Source organism: Macaca thibetana, chromosome 4 (assembly GCF_024542745.1).
Source record: "Macaca thibetana thibetana isolate TM-01 chromosome 4, ASM2454274v1, whole genome shotgun sequence".
Lineage (NCBI taxonomy): Eukaryota > Metazoa > Chordata > Mammalia > Primates > Cercopithecidae > Macaca > Macaca thibetana.
In genome coordinates, this window is record NC_065581.1 from 81082442 (window position 1) to 81103757 (window position 21316).

General features: G+C 36.1%; 1 protein-coding gene across 3 annotated transcripts in view; it reads left to right on the top strand.

Moving 5' to 3' along the window:
- Positions 1 to 21316, top strand: part of LOC126952951 (cytochrome b5 reductase 4) — a 104359-nt gene that overhangs the window by 64946 nt on the left and 18097 nt on the right. For 2 of the 3 annotated variants that reach the window (XM_050788149.1, XM_050788150.1), the window contains exons 8-15: positions 1450 to 1543; positions 2826 to 2858; positions 4882 to 5004; positions 9819 to 9908; positions 14702 to 14842; positions 16334 to 16486; positions 20197 to 20347; positions 20647 to 20733. In XM_050788149.1, coding sequence (XP_050644106.1) covers positions 1450 to 1543; positions 2826 to 2858; positions 4882 to 5004; positions 9819 to 9908; positions 14702 to 14842; positions 16334 to 16486; positions 20197 to 20347; positions 20647 to 20733 — 872 coding nt within the window. The remainder of the gene's footprint in view (positions 1 to 1449; positions 1544 to 2825; positions 2859 to 4881; positions 5005 to 9818; positions 9909 to 14701; positions 14843 to 16333; positions 16487 to 20196; positions 20348 to 20646; positions 20734 to 21316) is intronic. The other variant, XM_050788151.1, reaches the window with a different exon arrangement.

Here is a 21316-nt window from a genome sequence, read left to right on the forward strand (position 1 = left end):
TTCACCCATAGTTAGACACTGAGTGGCAAATCTGGCATGTGGAACTCAGGCAGTCTGGTTCCAGAGCATCTGCTCTTAACAGCCATTCCTATAGCCTCTTAAAAATCAGAGTAGGAAGTATTTTATGTGTTTTTCTGTGTGTGTGTGTGTGTGTGTGTGTGTGTGTAAAGTATGGATAACAAAAAATGAATATCAGTTAACTTCACCATAAGAACAAATTTCCTAGACATAAACTGGGATTGGAGAAGGTATTTTGCTGTGGCTGTGGCTTAGTATGTTTAAACCACTAATGGTGTTCGGATCCCCATTTGAAACTGAAGTTAGGGAGGTAATTCATTCACCATTGAAACTAAAGTTAGGGAGATAGTTCATTAAGTATTTATAACCTGTTTCATGTAGAACACAGCCTTAGATATCAGGGAGCTAATGATAGACCAGATACTTAGAGACCTGACTTTCAAAAAGGCTTACAGTCCAACTGGAAAATCAGATAAATATGCATACAATTTAAAATATCTCCAAGCACATCCTCCAGCAACTGTTGAGGTTCCCACACTTTGAGGGATATGTAGATTTAAAGACAAGTTCTGGTAGCTAGGAATTTTTGAGAATTCATGCTACTTCTATAGTAGCAGAACCATGTCTGAACCAGTGGGTTCTTCTGACTCTTGCAGCATGATTTGGCCATTCTGCAGGAGTGACCAGCCTCTGCCTGGAAAGAGCCAAGAGGGCCAGAGGCACTACTTATCCTGTTTTCCACTCTCTCTTGATACTGTCTTTTCATCACACAGTTCAAAACCCAGAGCACAGGCTCTAGGAAGGTCCACTTGCATTGGTAATATGAATGGGACAGAGAGGATGGATGGCTAAGGGAAAAGAAAAGGTTTCCTTGTGGAATAATGTATTCAGTGAATAATATAAATAATATATAGCTTACACCAAGGCTATGTAGAAGTTAGAGACACCTAAAAATATGTTAGTGATTTGATTTTTTTTTTATAAGCTAAGGTCAAGAGGTTATGTAATTTGCCCAGGATCATACATTACAGAAAAGATAAAGATGAACAAAAATAAGTTGGTTTCTGCTCTGATTGTTATTTTCTAGGGGGTGGGGGGATTCCATATTGCTTATTCAAAAAATATTTATTGAGCACCTACTAGGTGCCAAATAGTGTTCTAAAGATAGTCCCTTAACCTTAGAGCTTAGAGATGAGTGGATAAGGTAGATATTAAACAGAGACGGATATGTAGTAATTAAAATTTTGATATGTCTGTTGAAGGAGAAGAACTGGATTGTAAGGGAGAAAAACAGAAGTCACATTTGTTTAGCTTGGAGGTCCAATAAAGAAGCACCATGTGAACTACCACAAATCACCTTAGAAGTATAGTTGTAGAAGTTTGGGGGAAATTTTTACTTTCTAATCTTTCTATTGTTTCTTTCTGTTTAAGGATATCAATTTAGACTCAATAATAGTTGATCATCAGGATGATTCCTTTAGAGCAGAAACAATTATTAAGGATTGTTTATATCTTATACATATTGGTGAGTACTTTATCATTATTAACGGAAAGAGCTCTGGTTTTCTTTAAATATGGCAATAATTTGGTCTACAGTCTAGGCAACTCTAATATTTTATCTGCTGTTACCATTTTGGTTAGTCATTTTTGATCAGTTTTTTTCCTGTAATTTCTTTACACTAATAAAAGTACTAGCAGTGGCGGTTTAAGCAATTAGATGCTTAAATTCCAAGTTTAAGCAATTAGATGCAATCAAAATCAATAATATAAAATATTTGTTGGCCCAGCTTTGTAAAATCTCTCATACTTGACACCTATAAGAAGTCTTCCAAGACTCAATGGTCACATGTCCTACTGACTGTCCTTCGCTAGATGGCCCGTTCCACTGGCCTGTTCCTTACCAGCTCTGCCACAGGAAGTCAGTGGCTGCAGCAAAGCAGCCTGGACTACAAATTTGTATTGTATCTTCCAGCTGTCCATCCCTTCATGACTAAAGACCAACTTTGTATTTTTTTTTATCAGGACAGAGAAAAAAGTGTTAGAAACCAGGGAACCCTACACTAGCACACATATTTTAAAAAACTAAAAATTCCACAGTTAAAAATATGAAACTCTCAGGTGCTAGTATTGCATTGAAAGGACTGAAATAATGCAAAATTGTAAATTCCAGATAACCATATGAACACAGTGAAATGCATAGCAGACATTTGTAAGCATATTTCTTGCATCTCCCCCTTCTGGAGTATAAGTTCCATAGGGGCAGAAATTCTTCTGTCTTATTAACTGTTGTGTCCATAATACCTAGAAAATACCTGTCACATGTAGATGCTCAATAAGATTTTTTTCAATAATTGAATGGATAATCAACTTTGGAGAACAATAAGAAAAGGTAAGCTAGACCCAGACCTGGCCTGTGTACACACACACACACACACACACACGCACTCTGGGACTTGCGTGCTTTAGGTGCTGCCTCTCCCTAGCCTGCTCCTCTCTTGGTTTGTAGGATTCCCAGTCTGGAACCATCCATGCTTGGACTAGTGTGGGTTACCCACTTATGGGCAATTGAGTATTTGCTCTTTAGTTAAAAGGGAGAAAATTGAAACAGTTGAAAATATATATATTTAAATAATTTGAATCTTCATTTTGATTGTGTACAATTTCTTTGTTCGGGTCTCTCAGAACATGTTTTATTTGTCTTGAGGGATTTGAAATAATTCATAAAAGAGCCATTTAAATGACATATGGTGTTCAAAAACTGTATGAATTGAAGTTCTATTTTAACTAAATAAATTTGTCTGTCCTAGGGCTAAGCCATGAGGTTCAGGAAGATTTTTCTGGTAAGCTACCAAAAACCAAAAATTACGTATGTATGTACATATACACATACCTACAGAGAGAGAGAGAGAGAGAGATAAGAAAAATTGAAAAATTAGCATGTGTTTCATTTTTCATATGTGTATTTTCATGTTGCAAAACAAAGATATGATGTTCTCTCTTTTTTTTTAAACTTTTAAGTTCTGGGTACATGTGCAGGATGTGCAAGTTTGTTACATAGGTAAATGTGTGTCATGGGGGTTTGTTGTACAGATACAAATACATTAATTTTTAAATATACCCCTCCCTCTGGTTTCAGGTTTTTTCCTATTTTTTCTTCCCGCTTGTTCCTTTTTTGTGTGCAAGACAGGGTCTCACTTTGTCACCCAGGTTGGACAGCAGCAGTGCGATCTTGGCTCACTGCAACCTCTGCCTCCCAGGCTCAAGTGATCCTCCCACCTCAGCCTCCTGAGTAGTTGAGATCACAGTGCACACACACCACCACAGCTGGCTAATTTTTTTTGTAGAGATGGGGTTTCACCATGTTGCCCTAGCTGGACCCCCTTATTCTTTTTATCTCTTTAACCTTTCTTTTTTTTCCTCCTTAAAAAAAAAAACACACACACACACACATTCTGTCTCCTTTTTATTCTTCTTTCCTCATATCTGCCCTACTCCTGACATGCAGCTTGTAGAAATATACTATATGGCCAAGGATCGTGAGGTCAGGAGATCGAGACCATCCTGGCTAACATGGTGAAACCCTGTCTCTACTAAAAATACAAAAACTTAGCCGGGCGTGGTGGCGGGCGCCTGTGGCCCCAGCTCCTTGGGAGGCCAAGGCAGGAGAATGGCGTGAACCCAGGAGGCAGAGCTTGCAGTAAGCCGAGATTGTGCCACTGCACTCCAGCCTGGGCGAGAGTGAGACTCCATCTCAAAAAAAAAAAAAAAAAAAAAAAAAAAGAAATATACTGTATTAGCAAAATTTTTCTTTCATCTATATATTTAAATGTTCAATAAAGAGCATACTAAATTATGAATATTGCTGCATATAAACATGCAGCGTAGGTTTTACACAGCTATTTAATAATAGAAGACTCATCATAGAATGGTATTTTCTTGTTTTCAAGTACTGTTTTGGTACCTTATGCTGGTCCAGTGTTTCCTCTTTTCCTTATATCATTATAGGCTCTGCAAATTATATAAATCAGGCTCTTTAAAGACAAAGACCATGTTTTTATTTTGGTTAAACTTCAAGTCAGTGCTCATCAAATTGAATTCATTTGATCCATCTGTCTTTAAAAGTTGTTAAATTGTTACTGGATTTTGTGTTCACAGTGGGGGAGAGCAGAACATTGTTTCTGAAGAAAAATTAAATATGCTTTAAATCTTTAAAAGCATGTTCAATTCATAAAATTTAAATCAGCATATGAAAGTATATATTTTATTATTATACCCATATATTATAAACATTTTAATTATTCAATAAAAAGGTAATCTAAAATATTTTTATCAAAGATTCACATGCACTTTATCAATTTACTCTGTATTTACTAGGACCTCATTCTCATGAGGCTCTTCTTGTGTTTATTAGACTCGGTATTAGTCTACTGAATTTACTCATAAGAATCCTTCAGATTCTGACTAAGGAATGTTAAAAAGCAAATTAAATTTGCTTTTGTGGGGGCATTCGATACTAATTTGTACATCTCAGCCTTTTTTTTTTTTTTTTAAACTTTATGTCAGTTAGTTGCCATGGCTATGTTTGAGCTTGTATGAAAACCAGCAACACATAGTAGTTTGACCCTTAATAAATTAGTTTGAAAGAAGTTAATCTGAATCTATTAATAAAGTAAATTAAAGCATATAAAGCATAAACAATTATGATTGTGATTGAATACGTAAACAGAATCTTATTTATCCCACTAATAATCAGTACCATTCATATTGGATCAAGACATTTGTACTATTTGAGAAATACTGGTTTTAAAATAAAATCTTGTATTTAATATCGATGAATACAAATGGAATTTATCTTCTTTTCAGTGCGGGTTGTTGAGAGTGTGGGAAAAATAGAGATTGTTCTTAAAAAAAAAGAGAATACTTCTTGGGACTTTCTTGGCCATCCCCTGGAGAATCATAATTCACTTATTCCAAGGAAAGATACAGGTATGCTGTGTTCTTTTGTTATGTTAATTTCACATTCATGAAATTGTTGTACAGATGTACCAGAGTTTGGAAGGCTGCTTTGAAATGAGCTGAAGGACCCTTGTATCTATCTCTAGGAAGTTTGAAAGGGACATTGTGTCTGTTCTCCTGCTTTTTTTTCCCGTAGAAGTAAATTTCAGACTCTACTATCTAATGTGTAGGCATAGTGAAGTCATTACATAATGATACCTGAATGGAGAAGCCCACTTGTGCTTAGACTGTTGATCAACCATTTACTCTTTCAGGTCCCCTTTTGTGAAGATACAAAAACAAGTTTAAGTTTATGCTTTGTATGTCTGCTTGATATTTTTCCTATTGAGGAAGATATGTTTTTCTTCTTAATTAAACTAGTTTCTCAGTTTACTTTTTGTATTAGTCTCTTTTCCCATTGCTTTAAAGAAATGCCTGAAACTGGATAATTTATAAAGAAAATAGGTTAATTGGCTCACGGTTCTACAGGCTGTACAGGAAGCATGGTGCTGGCATTTGCTTGGTTTCTGGGCAGGACTCAGGAAACTTACAATCATAGCAGAAGGTGAAGGGAAAACAGGCACATCTTACATGGCTGGAGAAGGAAGAGGAGAGAGATGGGGGAGGTGCTACACAGTTTTAAACACCAGATCTTGTGTGAACTCTGTCATGAGAACACCACCAAGAGGGTGTTCCTAAACCATTCATGAAGGATCCGCCCCCATGCTCCAGTCACCTCCAACTAGGCCCTGCCTCCAACACTGGGGATTACAATTCAACCTAAGATTTGGATGGGGACACAGATCCAAACCATATCTTTTCTAAAAGATAGTACCATTCATTTCTTTTCATTTTTAAAAAGCTTTTTATCTAAGTTTAACGTATATATAGAAAAGGGTGCATATTAGAAGTGCTCTACTTGATGATATTTTGCAAAATGAACATATCCTATATTTTCTCTTTGGAAATTGGTAGTAGTTACTCCTTGTTCTAAGTGTTTTGGACCTTCACAATGATGTGCCAGAACATGGATGATTCTTTATCCTTCTTACTGGGCATACATTTTTTGTGCTAATCTTTTCAATATAGAAACGTATGACCTTCAGTTCTTGGAAACTATTATTGGTTTTACTTCTCCCCATGGTCTGTTTTACTTTCTACATATTGAACTTCCTTAACTAGTCTTCTAATTACCTTATCTTTTCTCTCTTATTTTCAGTTTTGTCCTTTTGTTCTACTTTCTGGGAGATGTCTTCAGCTATGTCTTCTGGCTCTTCTATTGAGTTACTCATTTCTACTCATATTTTTAACTTCTGTAACTCCTTTGATTTCTTTTCCTTTGTTTTAGCATCCTATTCTTATTAGCTTATCTTTTAAAGAATGACTGGTAATGTTTTCTTCTCACTGTATAACTTCTGTGTCCCTCAGGTTCGTTGTTTTTTGTTTGTTATAGTGTCTTTAATATTAAATGCTTTCTTTGAATGTTTCCTAATCTTTTACTATCTGCTCATATTTCAGGGTAGGACTGTAAAACTAATTGGAAACTGTGCATGTGGGTGTGGCTTGCCAACGGTTATATTCACTATATGGCTGGAACATTTCTTTGGGAAAAGTCCAAAGCCAAGAGTCCCTAGAGTGAACAATCTCCTACCTTGTACCCAGCATTTCAGAAGCCATGTGGGGAAGAAGGCTGGGCCTAGCTTCTGGTATATCTGTAAGCGTCACTTAATTTTCTTTCTTTTTTTTTTTTTCTTAGAATATGATATTAGTTTGCTAGGACTGCAGTAACAAACTACTACAGACTAAGTGTCTATGGCAGAGTTAGTCTCTTCTGAGACTTCTTCCCTTAGTTTGTAGATGGCCTCCTTTTTTCCTGTTTCTTTAAATGGTCTTCCTTCTGTGTGTCTGTGTCCTAATGTCCTCTCTTTATAAAAATACCAGTCACAATGAATTAGAACCAGCTTAATTACCTTTTAAGTGAAGACCCCGTTTCCAAATATCGTCACATTCTGAGGTACTGGGGGTTATGATTTCAACATATGTATTTGGCGAGGGGACACAATTCAGTCTATAGCATAGACCCAATCCAGAGACCCCTTGTTTACCCTCTAGAGCGCAAACTTCTTATATTTTGCTGATATGGGGAAGTGTCAGTCATGTGGCTGTGCTAAGTAGGGAGGACTTCAAGGGGATGGGAAGACCTATCCAAGCTTCTTAAATGAACTTGTATTGAGAAAGTAATTTTAATTCTTGACTCTGATGCCAGAGGTACTTAGTCCTGCCAGTTTCTGAGCCTTAAAGGAATTTTGTATTATAAGTATGTTGGTTCTTGGCTTTCTACACTTCTGGCTTAGCATTCAGCTATCTTTAGTCTGTTGAGTCGTTTACCAGTCTTCTCTCTGCCTTGTCAGCTCCTGAAGTTTGTTGCCTTTGTCTCTGATTTCCATTCTTTCTGTCTGTGTGGGCTTATGCCTTAAAAATCAAACACACATGCAAAAACCCTTTTTCTTGTTGTTTTAGGGGATTCAGAAGGAACTAACTGCATGTATTCAGTTTATCTTCTTTAAATATATAAAATTATCATATATAATTTATTGCATGAGATAGGAAAAAACAAACTTTTTCCTAGTCTTACTTCTCAACTCAGAACACTACAATGTGAAATTTCTTCTCACCAACAACCAATTCTACAGCAACTCCAACTGTCTGTCCTACAATTTAACTCAAGTCTGATACATCCTGGAGTTTAGGGCAGACCCCACAAGTTAAGGGCTTAGTCCCACAAGACTGCCCCCTACTTCACATGCCAGTTGCAAATTCCAGGTTGTGACCTATGCTTCTGACCAGCCACCTATAAATCAGTGTTGTCACAACCTCCTTCTTGGGTTCAAAAATTTGCTAGCATGGCTCACAAAACTCAGGGAAACATGTAAGTTTATTATTTTACTATAAAGGATATTACAAAGGATACAAGTAAATAACTGGATGGAAGAAATGCGTAGGGCAAATATGTGAAAAGGGGCACAGAGCTTCCATGACCTCAGTGATTGCATCATCCTCCAAACATTTTCATGTGTTCAGCTTTCCACAAGCTTTTTCAAACCATGTCATTTTGGGTTTTTATGGGGGCTTTATTATGTAGGTGTGATTGACTACGTCATTGACCATTGGTGAGCAGCTTAACCTTCAGCCTGTCCTGTCCTCAGAGGTCTAGGAAGGGGGCTGCAGGTTCCAATCCTTTAATCACATGGTTGGTTTCCCAGGCAGACAGGTCCCATCTTGAGGCTATCCGGGAGCCTACCAGGAGTCTCCCCATTAGAACAAAAGATGCTCCTATCACCCAGGAAATTGCAGGGATTTCGGAATTCTGTTAAGACACTTACAGTACTTAGGAAATTACAAAAAATTTTAGGAGCTTAGTGTCAGGAACCAGGGTTAAAGACCAAATATTAGAACAGAAGATTCTTTTAGTGTCTCTGTTTACAAGGATTTTAGGAGTTGTGTGTCAGGAACCAGGGACACAGACCAGTATTTCTTTTTAATTCACACTTATGAAAATATATTTGTAGCTAATTTTCAGAAAAGCGTGAGGCAGCCTTATTTTGAGTACATCTTGTGTGTAGAAGACTGTTTTAGGCACTGTGGAATGAAACAAAGAGTAGGGGAAATTTAGTTTCCCACGTGGAAGATAGAAAATAAGCAAACATGAAATTGAAGAACACTTTTATAAGGAAATAGGCTGACAAGGATAAGTTATACAGTACAAACTAAACATGTTTTGTGGTAGCCCCAAGTGAATAGACACAGATGAATTTGGCCTTGAATGACTGCCTCAAGGAAGTGAATTTGAAGCAGTATTTTCAAAGTGAGGTCCATGGCTTTCAGAAAAAAACAAAAAACTATTTTGGACTTTCCAGGTAGAGCTACAGGTCATTACTGGTTGCATATTAGGCCAGGCATTTTGTTGGATGTAGAGAGAGAAAAATGTAAGTGGCATGTAGGAAAGTTCTAATGGGTTAATTTTACCAGAGCAAGAGGTCTGAATTTTTTGGTATTAGGTAAGGAGAGAGGACATAGAGAAATGATAGTGTGATATAGCAGATCAGAAAAGAATAGAAAAGGGACAATGGAAATGAAAAGGTATTTTTAGGGTGAAATCTCTTTCCCTGAAATTATCTTTCTTATCTAGTGATTGAAAAATCATAGCAAACCAGGTAAAAGCCAAGTCCAAGAAATAAATGATACTGAGAACCTGGGCTGACCTCCATTTGGAAATAACTAGTTAGAACAACCATCATTTGGATATTCTCTGTAATTTCTTGAGGATTTCCATTAATTCTTTTATTTCTGCTGTAAATTTTTTCTTGAATCCTGAACCATCATAAAAAAAGAAAGGTTTAGCTTTCTTGGTTGAAATTGGAGCTGTAATGTGTTTTTCAGTGAAGGTTTTCCACTTTGGAAAATGACTTGGAGTTTAGGAGATATTTTTGTTTCACTGCATTAACAAAGATAATTTCATCTTTCTCCTTTCTTCTCCTTAAATCATGACAAAAACTGTAGGTTATTTTATTCACTAGCAAAGCCGAATGATTACATCAGCAAAATATTATAATTAACTTGCTTTGAGTAGCCTTAAAGATTTACAGCCAATTATGTGGTTCCTAGATTTTCAATATGTATTGCTGTAATTATTGACTTTATGACAATAGTATGCTGGCTGTGTCTTACTACTTTCTTAGCTAAAAGAATTTGAAAACAAGCATATAAGTTGAAAAACTTTTAATGTTTTCTCATGTCAAATCTAGAAGATCCTTACATGAAGGATTCATATATCAGAAAGAACATCAACCAGAGAAGAGAAACTTTCATTTTTACCTTCAATCCAGATGTAGTAGGTCAATATTTTAAATTGTATGAATTGAACCCATATAATTTATAAGTGTGATGCTTCCAATTAATTTTTTTCTTCCCGGAAATGAAGATTATGAGTGAGTAGCTGTGGGGGTTATGTGGGAGAAAGAGGCAGGGGGAGAGAAAGCAATAGAGAAAGAGATGGCTGAGGAACTTCTCTAATAAGGGTCAGAAATCAATAGATAATTGAATTGCTATTTCTATATAAAAGGTAACATTAGCATTTTTATCTTAATTGATAATTGTCTTTAATGTGGAGTCTTGGATCACCAAACAAAGGTAATTTTAAAGATTTGCCAACAAATAACCCAGTCAGTTGTCTTAGGAAACAAGATTAAAAAAAAAAAGAAAGGTCTCACAATTTTGATATGTGAACAGCCACTTACAGGCATATGTTGGAGATGTTGTGGGTTGGGTTCCAGACCATCGCAATGGAGTATCACAATAAAGCAAGTCACACCATTTTTTTGGTTTCCCAGTGCATGTAAAAGTTATATTTACATTATACTTTAGTCTGTTAGGTATGCAATAGCATTATGTCTAAACAACAACTTACACATCTTAATTTAAAAAACAATATATTGCTAAAAAATGCTAACAATCATCTGAGTCTTCAGTGAATCATAATCTTTTTGCTGGTGGAGAGTCTTGCCTCGATGCTAATGATTGGTGACTTATCAGGGTGGTGGTTGCTGAAGGTTGGGGTAGCTGTGGTAATTTCTTAAGAAAAAATGAAGTTTGCCCACATCGACTACCCTTTCTTTCACAAAAGATTCTCTGATAACATTTTATTCACAATAAAACTGCTTTCAAAATTGGGGTCAGTCCTCTCAAACTCTGTTGCTGTTTTATCAATTAAGTTTATGTATCATTCTAAATTATCTGTTGTCATTTCCACAACATTTCACAGCATCTTTACCAGGAGTAGATTCCATCTCAATAACCCACATTTTTTGCTCATCCCTAGGAAGCAATTCCTCATCTGTTCCAAGTCTTATCATGAGATTGCAGCAATTCAGTCACATCTTCAGGCTCCACTTCTAATTCTAGTTCTCTTGCTGTATTTCCACCACATCTGCAGTTACTTCCTCCACTGAAGTCTTGAACCCTTCAAAGCCATCCGTGGGAATTGGAATCACCTTTCAAATTCCTGTTAATGTTGCTATTTTGACTGCCTCCCATAAATCTCAAATGTTCTTAATGGCATCTAGAATGGTGAAACTTCTATATTTGAAGCCCACTGTTGAGACTTACTATGTGGAAAAAAAAAGATACCTTTCGAATTGTTGTCATTCATTGACAATGCACCTAGTCACCCAAGAACTCTGGTGGAGATGTATGTCATGAAGATAGCTTCTCTCTTTAAACCTCATAAACCAACTTCTTCTAGCTTCCGACTTTGCTTCTATAGCTTCCTCACCTCTCTCAGCCCTTCTAGAATTGAAGAGAGTTAGGACCTTGCTGTGAATCAGGTTTTTGGCTTAAGGGAGTGTTCTGGCTGGTTTCATCTATCCAGACCACTCAAACTTTCTACAAATCAGCAATAAGGCTATTTTGCTTTCTTATCGTATCATTCATGTGCTCACTGAAGTAGGACTTTAAATTTCCTTCGAGAGCTTTTCCATTGCATCCATAACTTGTCTATAGTGATTGGCTACTAATAATTACTAATCATGTTCTCAAACTTTTTAAACAAGGCCTACTGAGTTGGGACAAGAAACCCTAATAGCTTCTTACTCCATCCCACATCTTTTCTAGATGCCCTGAGATGTTGGACAAGCTTTTTAACTTCTGTAAGCTTCTGTTTCCAACAGGGAAAGTAAGAGTAACTAAGTGCTTCAAAAGTGCAAGAAGGAGAAGCCAGTTGAAGGCAGTGTGGACTCCTAGTGCAGTCTTCTCTTTCTCTTCTGTCTCCCATTGAAGACTTTACCTGTGTTTTCTGTTTTGGCCTTGTGAAATTCTATTTTTTAAAAGGGAAAATACAGTTTCTTTTTAACATTAAGAAAAAAGTATGCTCAAATAGTCTTATTATCCTCAGTATTTCAGCCTTACCCTGAGTATCTCAATATTAATTGTATGTATTTAATTCAAATAAGTTAGGTATTTGGGGCAGTAATGTTTTTGTCTTGTTTTTGTTTTACTGTCTTTATTTTCAGTTTCTCATTTTTTAGTATAATTACCTGTGCTTAGAAAGCCAAAAAGCCGACAGTTAAATAATGGCATTGTGCAGACTGAAGTAGTTAGTGCCATCTGCTTTATACTTTTTTCTTATCTTATATACTGCAGTTCCCATCTGTCTGTGCTATCTTTCTCCTTGATGCAATTGAAAGATGAAAACTTTCTTAAAATTCTTAGAACCTATAGTTAGGATGTTCTTTTGAAATTATAGTCAGCCTTTTGTGGGTAAAACATTGAAATTATCTCAGTAGTGTTAAATAACAAGAATGCTGTGTCAACTCTCTAACAAGGAAAGTCAGTAAATCACTGTAACCCAGTATTTCCTTGTGTTTTAAATATCACTGGAGAGTTGCATAGTTACTATAGCAAACTTTTCTAGCAAATGCTAGAGTAGAAATTGTCAGTCCAGAAGGTGAGCATTTTCATCTAGCTGTAAAGTTATCAAAATGATATGCACTAGATTTTATTAGAAGAAAACAACACTGTGGTCCTTAGACCTGCGCAAGAAGGGCACCTGCCCTGGGTTCCACACTTGGAGAGCCCCACATAACTATCTCCAGCCACAGCCATACCCCTCCCACAAGGTAAGGAGTATTACAAGACCACGAAGTATCCACCTGGAGCTAATCCTCTTTCTTTCAACTTCACCCTCTAGGTATCTAGAACCATGGAATTCCCTGCCCAAACGACCCCAAATCTACTTCTATCCAAGGAGTGGCCAGGGCTGTTTATGTGAAAAGCTAGTGCATGAGCTTGAGCCTGTGGGTTAATGTATCCATACCCATTTAAGCCCCTACTCAGAGTCAGACAGCCAAGGATGAAAAGACAATGGGGGCAGGCAGTGGGAGTGCAGGTCTCATTCCTCTGCCATTTCACTGATATTCTGAGGAGTTTAAGAATCCCAAATTTGAACCTAGCCTTCTAGGACCTTGTGAAGCTGTATATTTCAAGATATAGCATAGAACATACTTTGACAGTTATTTGTCTGATTTATAACTGTTAAATATTTACATGTATATAGTGTGTGGGTCTCTAGTTGTATTCTTACTGTGGGTTCCAGAAAGGGTCTGGAAAAAGAAATAAAGAGATCATTTGCACCTTCATTTCTCTTTGTGCATGGGCCTATGTCCTTTGACCCTTTGGTTAGGCCAGTGCTTGTTAGGCCTTCTAGGATAACTTTAGGGTGGACTATTAGCCGTAATCTGGTCCAAACTTGTGCCCTGGCACTAGAGTGAGGTGACCTCTAGTGATACTCCAGGGTCTTTGCATAAAGTGGTGTAGTCTAAGCTTATATACTTACTGCTACCATGATAGCAGGTGGAAAATTGAGTGACTGATCTGTGGGGAGCAAAAGAGAGAAGGGAAGTTGGATTCACTTGTGACTAAAATGATTTCTTAGGATTATATGTGAATTTCAGTTTTCCACTAAGCGTTGATTATTAGCTGTTGGCTCTTCACTTTCTAAGATCTGGAGAAAATATTTCTGCACCTACTTGAATATTTTTGGGTTAAAAAAAGAGAATAACTAGAATAAGAAATATATTATCAGGGTTTATTCCTTTACATCTCTGTAAATACTATTTTGAGAGAGGAAATAAAAAGTTAATATCTTCACATTATTCTGATGTGCTATTTATGTTCAAAGAGAATGTACAAGTGAAAATCTTAATTATTTCAGAACTTCTATAATACTTCTAATTCAAATGGTATTATTTGCTCTGTATACAAACAATATTTTCTGAGCTTGGGATATTAATTTCAAATTTCTCTAGTATTTATAAAAATATTTGATTCTTTTTATCTATTTGTATATTAGTACCATAATCCTAATCCTGCCATCTTCAGCTTTTCACTTGTATTAATTTTCCAGATGCCAAAACCTACACCTTTAAGCATAAAAATTTTTATTTTAATCATTTCGTGACAGTTAAAATGTTCTCTAATCATATATATAAAATACATACACACAAACATAGAGACACAAGAATGTATATCTTCTTGCCTTTGTCAAAGAGATATTCTAAAATTGCTTAATAGTGCTACTGTTGTTAAGCCTTAAAGGCTTGAGCTTCAGGACTTTTCCATTGTGTAAGAAAAGATTTTAGAATGTACGGTGGCTCATGCCTGTAATCTCAACACTTTGGGAAGCCAGGGTGGGTGGATTGCTTGAGTCCAGAAGTTTGACACTAGCCTGGGCAACATAGTGAAACCTCATCTCTTAAAAAAAAAATTTTTTTTTAAGACTTTACAATGTAAACTTATTCATTATCAAATAAAATTAGGGTTTTTTTTTTTTTTTTTTTTTTTTTTTAGAACATAATGGTTTAACATGCTGTAATAACAGATGTGAGGAAATAACACTCATTAAGTTCATCTTTCAAGTTATAGAAGTATTTACAGGTCTTGGTCAACAGATATCTCAGGAAATAAAATGGAAAAATTAACCTTAAAATATTGATTAATTTTTTAAATGTATAGGCATTTTAGTGAAGTTGAAGCTTTCTAGAAAACAGAAGCTGAGTGTGTGCTTTCTCTTAGTGGTTTAGTATTACTTCTTATTAATTTATGTATCAATAAGAGAAAATGAATCACTTTTTAGGTTTGTACTACAGAAAGTGCCAGTTAATTTCCAAGGAAAATGTTACTCATGATACGAGGCTTTTCTGTTTGATGCTGCCACCAAGCACTCATCTTCAAGTGCCCATTGGGCAACATGTTTACCTCAAGCTACCTATTACAGGTAAGGTGAATAGAGGCTTTGGGACACATTTTCTTCTTTTATAAGCAGTTCAAAATCAGTACTGTTCTTTCTAGAAAACAGCCATTTACGTTATTAATAAATGTTTCCAGGCAGCTAGATTTAGTGATAGTCAGAATCTAGGTTTGTGACTGCAACGTGTTCTACATGTTGGAACTATAGCTGGACCATATTATCATGTGGAACAAAGATATTGCCAGTAGGTTAGACAGATGATTCCACCAGCATTGTAATTTATGACTGACAAAACCCTAAATGAAAGAGATGAGAGACTGCACAAATAGTCTTCCATGAAGACAACTACTAGAAGCTCATACTGGTGTCTCTTAGTAGCTACTTAGGGTTGTATCATTTATGAAGTTGAATCTATAAAATTTTAAATGAGCGAATGATTGGAAATGATTTTATTCTATGTGCTACCAGTATAAGAAGCTCTATAAATGTATAAATATGAATTCTTCTTTCTTTCATTTTTATCCTAAATTTACCTCACTTGTTTTGAATACCCTTGTTATTGATGTCCAACATTTTCTTTGCCTTTTGAAGCTGCAAACAGTAAAATTCTCCTGTCAGCTGTAGTGTTTCCGGCAATTGTCTAAAATGTTACCAGCTATGTCTTAGTAGATATATTATGATGAGGCACTGTTAAGGTTTTCTGTTTTTTGTCACTAATGGCTGGTTTTCTCTTTTTCATCACTAATGCCTGGTTACCTAATTCAAGAGCTGGTATCTTCTCCAGTTATTGCCAATGCATTTTAATTAATATATGTATTTTGTATACATTAAGGAGCCATGTATAAAATTTTTGGTCTTTCAAACATGTGATGATTCTTCTCTTTGGGATTTGGCTACCTAAAATAAAATGAGTTATTTATTTTACTCTTTAAGAAAATAATATATTCTTAGAAGTATCTGGATTAACATTCTTTTTATTCAGTTACCAAAGTAATACGTAATATGTTAAAATATTAAAACAATTTAAAGTACGTGAAGTAAAAAGTGAAATTTCTTCCTTTTTCTCCCCTAAATGATCCCACTGGTCATCAGTAACCATTTTTAAAAATTTGGTGTATAATTAAAATTATAAGGTAAATACTTTTTTTAACATCTCCATGGTAAATTTTTGATGTGGTTTTTGTTGTGGCCCATTACAAAGTTTATTTGCTGATGGAATAGGTGGTTGTCTAAACTTATTACCATATATTTCTATTAAATTAGACTATACATAATAAAAACATTGTTTATATTATGGGTACAATATTGATTTGTGAAAATTGTTTCGGCACATACAGGCTTGGGGTATATATATGTATATACTATATACATATAGAAAAATCATTAGAATTATATACCCATTAGGTATATAGTTTTAAATATATACTGATGGTATCATAAAATTTGGACGTTTCATCTTCATGAAGAGGTTTTTGGATTTTTAGAGTTTAATTTTTTTGCTGTGATTTTTTTTTCTAGGTACAGAAATAGTAAAGCCATATACACCTGTATCTGGTTCCTTACTCTCAGAGTTCAAGGAACCAGTTCTTCCCAACAATAAATACATCTATTTTTTGATAAAAATCTATCACACTGGACTCTTCACACCAGAGCTTGATCGTCTTCAGATTGGTTAGTATTGTTACATTTTTGTAACCTCATTTGTGCTCTAGATTGGATCAGACTGCCCTCTTGTTATCTCCATGTAGGAGTCTATCAAATATCTTTAACTCAACATGTCTACAACCAAAGTTATCTTCTCTTTGTCCCACCCAGCATGGCCTTCCTCCATATTCCCTGTTTTTATTATTTGCAGCATCACTGTTCATCCTTGATCCAATCTGGAAACTCAAATCAGCCTTGTTTCTTCCCACTTTCTCTCTCCCAGTCCAGTCAGCCACTAAATTTTGTTGAGTATACATCTCAATGGCTTTTTCAGCTACCTCTTCTGCCACTGTCTTATAGTAAGCCTTCATCATATCTTTGTTGGCTTCTAACTGTTTTCTCACAATTGACCCTAGCTGCTTTGCAGCTTTGAAACCTCTGATGGGTCCCCATTATCTATACTGCATGACCTGCATAGACATTGATAATCTCTCCAGCTTCATCTCTTGCTATACAAAAATACTTGTGCTACTCAGAGTTCCACAGATTTGTCATCCTCATTCACAGTTACATGCAGTTGCCACACCCAAGATGCCCATCAACCTTTTCTTTACCTGTCAAGTACTTTTTTAAAAAGACCCAAACATGGGCTGGGCTCATGCCTGTAATCCCAGCATTTTGGGAGGCTGAGGCAGGCAGATCACTTGAGGTCCGGAGTTTGAGACCAGCCTGGCCAACATGGGGAAACTCCGTTTCTACTAAAAATACAAAAATTAGCCAGGTATGGTGGCGGGCATCTGTAATCCCAACTACTTGGAAGGCTGAGGCAGAAGAATCACTTAAACCTGGGAGGCAGAGGTTGCGGTGAGCCAAGATCATGCCACTGTACTCCAGCCTGGGCAACAGAGCGAGACTCTCAAAAAAATAATAATAATAAATAAAAATAAATAAAAAGACCCAAACAGAATATCACTTTATGGAGCCCTCCTCCTCCCCTGAAACCCCCAATAACAACAGTTTGTTCATAGCTCTATTATAAGAATAAATATATTCCTCAATTAGAAGACTGAGTTTAGGAGCAGAAATTGTCTTATCTTTGTATTTCCAACACCTGGCATGGCAGTTGGTACATAATAGGCTGTCAGTAAATGTACTTTGTTTTTTTGTTTGTTTGTTTTATTTTTGAGACGGTCTGCCGCCCAGGCTGGAGTGCAGTGGCTTGATCTCAGCTCACTGCAACCTCTGCCTTCTGGATTCAGTGATTCTTCTGCCTCAGCCTCCCAAGTAGCTGGGATTACAGGCACACACCACCACGCTGACTAAGTAGTAGAGATGAGTTTTCACTATGTTGGCCAGGCTGGTCTTGAACTCCTAACCTTAGGTGATTGGCCCACCTTGGCCTCCCAAAGTGCTGGGATCACAGGTGTGAGCCACTGTGCCCAGCCAGTAAAGGTACTTTGAAAGAATGAATAAAGAACTATAATGAGATATATTAAGATTTAAAAACTTCCCTTGCTTCTGCTCCCTTTTGGTGTCTCTTACTCCTTTTTCTGTATTTTCTTTTCACTGCTTTTTACCTAATGGCAAAAGTGTTCCTCTTTCCAAGGCAGCATTAGCAATATTTTGGGATATCAGTGAAGTGGATCACTGAAATTTGGAAATAAACAAAATTACATTACTTTCTGAAATGTAGTAGATATGATTCTGCTAATTATATCTACTTCACATAAGAGAGATGATTAGTCATCCTTGGTTACATAAACCAAAATATTTTATATGAATTTGAACCTGAAGTATTTTGGAGTACCTACAAATCTAGTGAAGGTGACTGTCACCTTGTGAAAGAAGGACTGACACATAATTATAATACAGTAAGTGGAAACTTAAGGAATGGTATTACAGCCTATTTATGGAGATTTTTGCAAACATAGCAGGGTGAAGAGTTGTCCTAGAGTGTGGAAAGGGAAAGCTCGAAGAACAAGATGAAGTATTATTTCAGCTTCATTTAGGGAGGCTCGACATGGCACAAATATTTGTGTCACTTAGAGAGTTGTACATTAAATGAATGAACCCATGCAATTATCCATCTCTGTTTCAATCCCATGTTCACTAAGCAGCATGATTTTACATGATTAATTTGGCTTTCCATGTGTTCTGATACTGGAAACAAGATATCCCCAATGGGACATGTAATGTTCAGGTCACTAGATACATGTAACCCCAGCTGTGCCATTCTGGCATGTGTGCTTTAATCTCTTCTGAATTTGATTAGCATCAGTTATCTTACATGAGTCTAATCAATTTTGTTAGCATTGGAAAGACTGGGCTGTGGGTAAAAGTTACCAAGTTAATACTGTCCTCTGAGGCTTCTTTAGTAAACAACCATCTGGCTTTCCTAAGGACATTCTAATCTTACAGTGTTTTTCAAACTATAACAAGGAGCTTCTATTGTTTGTTTGGTTTTTTTTTGTTTTTTTTTGTTTTTTTTTTGAGACGGAGTTTTGCTCTTGTTGCCCAGGCTGGAGTACAATGGCGCGATCTCGGCTCACCGCAACCTCCGCCTCCTGGGTTCCAGCGATTCTCCTGCCTCAGCAACCTCCGCCTCCTGGGTTCAAGCGATTCTCCTGCCTCAGTCTCCCGAGTAGATGGGATTACAGGCATGTGCCACAATGCCCAGCTAATTTTTTGTGTTTTTAGTAGAGACAGGGTTTCTCCATGTTGGTCAGGCTGGTCTTGAACTCCTGACCTCAGGTGATCCACCTGCCTTGGCCTCCCAAAGTGTTGGGATTACAGGCGTGAGCCACTACGCCCAGCCCTGTTTTCAAATACTTACTTCATCAACTACTGCAAGATTCTTACTATCCTGCAATGGAAAACAAAGGAAAAATTGTGAGCATCCAAGCATTTTAAAATAGAGTATTTTAAATCATTCAAAAATTATACACAGCTTTATTTTTCATTTTTAAGATTACATTTCAAGTTTCTGAATCTAGTCCTAAAGATAATTTTCTTATATGAATGGTACATGGTGATTATATCAACTGGACTGTAGAAAATGGGCACTGATTTCTCAAATGTGTTGATGCTAGATTGGAAAGTGGCATGCTCTAAGTATAGTTGACTGCATTTCTGATCTTGCTTTGTTTTTATGGGAATTAAACTCAGAACAGCCTTTCTTAATTAATAGGTCTTTTCAAAAATTTGGTGGAAGAGAAGTTGGTATGTTTATCAACATAAGATTTTAGAATACATTTCTATTTCAATTTTCTCTCCTACTAATCCTGTTACTATGGTTAATAATCAATATGTAAATAGTGAATATCTGTTCTTTACTCTGTACCATGTAAGACAGATATATGTGGACTCTGCTTTTGAAGTACTTAAAATTTAGTTTAGCAATCAATCCTTTATTGATAATTTGTGGATAAGTACTTTGCAGTAGTTTGTAAATTTCAGACTTCTGATGGTTTGGGAAAATAGTGGTGGGAAATTATACCATAAAACCTCATTATTAATTTGACTGTAATGATATAATTCAGACATACTTAGGGGCCTAATGAGTATCCTTAAGACTACTTATTTATCTTAAAGACTGATACATAGTCTGCAAGTTAAGTGTTTATACTGTTACTCCTTAGTGTTTTAAATTCAGTTACTTTTGGCTTCTTAATTTCCCGGCTGGGTTTTTTGTTTTGTTTGTGTTTTTTTTCTGATTTAGTTTGTATTTCATTGTTTAGGAGATTTTGTTTCTGTAAGCAGTCCTGAGGGCAATTTTAAAATATCCAAGTTCCAAGAATTAGAAGATCTCTTTTTGTTGGCAGCTGGAACAGGCTTCACTCCAATGGTTAAAATACTGAATTATGCTTTGACTGATATACCCAGTCTCAGGTATGTAATTTTGTCTCTAATTACTATCCTTTTTGAGGCTGTTATATTAGTATAAGGTATTCTAAGTTGATTACTCACTGGACCTTAATAGACATGTTACCATTTCCTCATTCATCATTTCTTACTCTGCCTCCTCTAATACTAGGTATTAAGTAGGTTCTTTTATCTCATTTCAGTTTTTGATGATTTTTAATTACCTACTGGGCACTAAAACATTCACGCTGGTTCACTTTAGACTTGCCATTTGTGCATATTTTACATGTAATTAATTATTTCTGAGTTTTTGTTTTTCTTTTAAGGAAAGTGAAGCTGATGTTCTTCAATAAAACAGAGGATGATATAATTTGGAGAAGCCAATTGGAGAAATTAGCATTTAAAGATAAAAGGTATTAAACTGATATTAGCTCTGTGTTTAGTTTTTTATACCTGTGTAGTAAATCTAGGCCTTAACTTGTCTGGTTGGAGCTTTGATTGGCCAGGAAGCTCCTTCAAAGAAAAAAAATAAACCGATAATTCTCTAACTGAAAATCATGTTAAATGTTCCCCTTTCCTCAAAGAAACACTGTCTGGCAAGATCTAGGCAACCTTATATATGTGTCACTAAGATGCATGTTGGACTTTATGATCATGTTATGTGATTTATACTGAGTTGGGTTTCACTGAAAATGTTGCAATGTAGCCAGTTTGGTAATGCAAGATTTTTCTTGTTATAATGGGGCTGATAAAATAAAAATTTGGTGAGAATGGATTAAGCAAAATTAAACATGGTATGGGATTTCTAAAGCTTTTTATATGTTAGTATCCTTTGTGACTTTCCAAGGCAGGAATTTTTTATGCATCGTTTAGCAAAATTCCCTTTACTTTTGTTTGTTTGCATTAACGCTTCTTCGCTCTATCACTAGTGATCCTTGGTACCCACTTTGGGAAGTGCTGGTATAGACAATAGAAAAAAGTTCTAGTCAAGCTGAA